The following is a 1,741-nucleotide window of genomic DNA, read 5'->3' on the forward strand; positions in this document are numbered from 1 at the left end:
GTATTTAGTCATGGAAACCAATGTGCTTCGGTTTCTGTGCCTCGGGAGAATCCTGACTAATACATGGAGATGAATTATCTCTTCTTTAGAGGAATTGGATAAAGCTGTAGCTCATTTAAAATCCTGAGTAGCAAGTGCCAGGAGGGAAGTGTCACATTGTTGGGACAAGTGCTGGGTGAAGATAATGGGGGTCTGGGGGATCCTGTAGTCCTGGCTGCACAGTGAGTGCATCTGGGACTTCTGTTGGGACGCCTGGGTGGCTCAGTCGGTTAAGCAGCCAACTTTGGCTCAGGTCATGATCTCGCGGTCCGTGAGTTCGAGCCCCGCATCGGGCTCTGTGCTGACAGCTCAGAGCCTGGAGCCTGTTTCAGATTCTGTGTCTCCCTCTATCTGACCCTCCCCTGTTCATGCTCTGTTTCTCTCTGTCTCAAAAATAAATAAACGTTAAAAAATACTTTATAAAAAAAAAGGTTCAGCTGTTGTGCGTCAGGAAATCTGCAATTCACTCATACTGAATGACAGGAGTAAACAATGCAAACAACTGTGTCTTTTGGCATGTTAGGATAGTTTTCCTATGACAACACAGTTGCCAATTCAGAGAGTTGATAGATAAACACAGAATCCTGTGACCAGAGAGGCTCCCTAGAGAAACTGCTGTGTGGAGAGGAAGCCCCAGACCCTTACAGGAAACCTTCCTGTAACCTCCATCTGCACCTGCTCCTGGGGACATAAAGCAGAATTGTGCATAGTGTGCGTCCCCTAGTGGTGCTGATCCCCTCCTGCAGGGAGGTTTGTGTCTGGGCTCCCAGTGAAGTCCCCTCACTGTGTCTCTTGCACAGTAATATGTGGCCGTGTCCTCGGGCTTCAGGCTGTTCATCTGCAGATACAGCGTGTTCTTGGCGTTGTCTCTGGAGATGGTGAATCGGCCCTTCACGGAGTCTGTGTAGCTTGTGCTACTTCCATCATCATAAATGTGTGCGACCCACTGCAGCCCCTTCCCTGGAGCCTGGCGGACCCAGTGTATGCTATAGCCACTGAAGGTGAATCCAGAGACCACACAGGTGAGTCTCAGGGACCCTCCAGGCTTCACCAGGTCTCCCCCAGACTCCACCAGCTGCACGTCACACTGGACACCTGCAGACACAAGACATCTTGGTCAGGAAACTGTCACACATCCACACTTTCTCAGTCATGTCCACTCACATACTCAGTGTCTCTCGTTCACCATGAATTACCTTTTAAAAGAGCAACAAGGAAAACCCAGGCAAGCACAAACTCCATGGTGAGGTGTCTATGTTCTGTGCTGATCACAGAATGGGAACACCTGTTACTCCCGGGGCTGGGGCTCCTCTCCCAGCTGCAGGGTTGGAGCTGGCCTGGTTTAATAAGCACAGGGAGGGCCCTATTTGCATATCCTATGACTATATATCAGGCTCCAGACTTAGATTTGTTTCAAATTTAAAACCAGTGTTTGAGAGGCATTTCTAGATCACTTCTTGCAGAAGGCGCGGCGATAAATCTAATCTGTGAACACAGTGTGTCATTTTACATGTCTTTCTCCCAGCAGGTCATGTTTGGTATGTTATTTTATTTTTTAGTGAAAGTTGATCCTAACTACTTTATTTTGTGCCATATAATTTTAATGTGTGTTTATTTTTGTGTGACACAGAGAAGGAGAGAGAGATCAGAGAGAGAGAAGGGGACAGAGAATCCCAAGCAGGCTCTGCACAATCATGGCAGA

General features: G+C 48.0%; 1 gene segment (V, D, J or C); it reads right to left on the reverse strand.

Annotated features, from left to right (window-relative positions):
• Positions 1 to 572: 572 nt before the first annotated feature.
• LOC125168168 (immunoglobulin heavy variable 3-74-like) lies at positions 573 to 1,348 on the reverse strand. The segment is given in 3 exon segments: positions 573 to 623; positions 824 to 1,134; positions 1,236 to 1,348. Coding segments are annotated over 3 exon segments (408 nt in total).
• Between the last annotated feature and the right edge of the window lie 393 nt (positions 1,349 to 1,741).

This window comes from Prionailurus viverrinus, chromosome B3 (genome assembly GCF_022837055.1).
Source record: "Prionailurus viverrinus isolate Anna chromosome B3, UM_Priviv_1.0, whole genome shotgun sequence".
In the NCBI taxonomy this organism is placed as follows: Eukaryota; Metazoa; Chordata; class Mammalia; order Carnivora; family Felidae; genus Prionailurus; species Prionailurus viverrinus.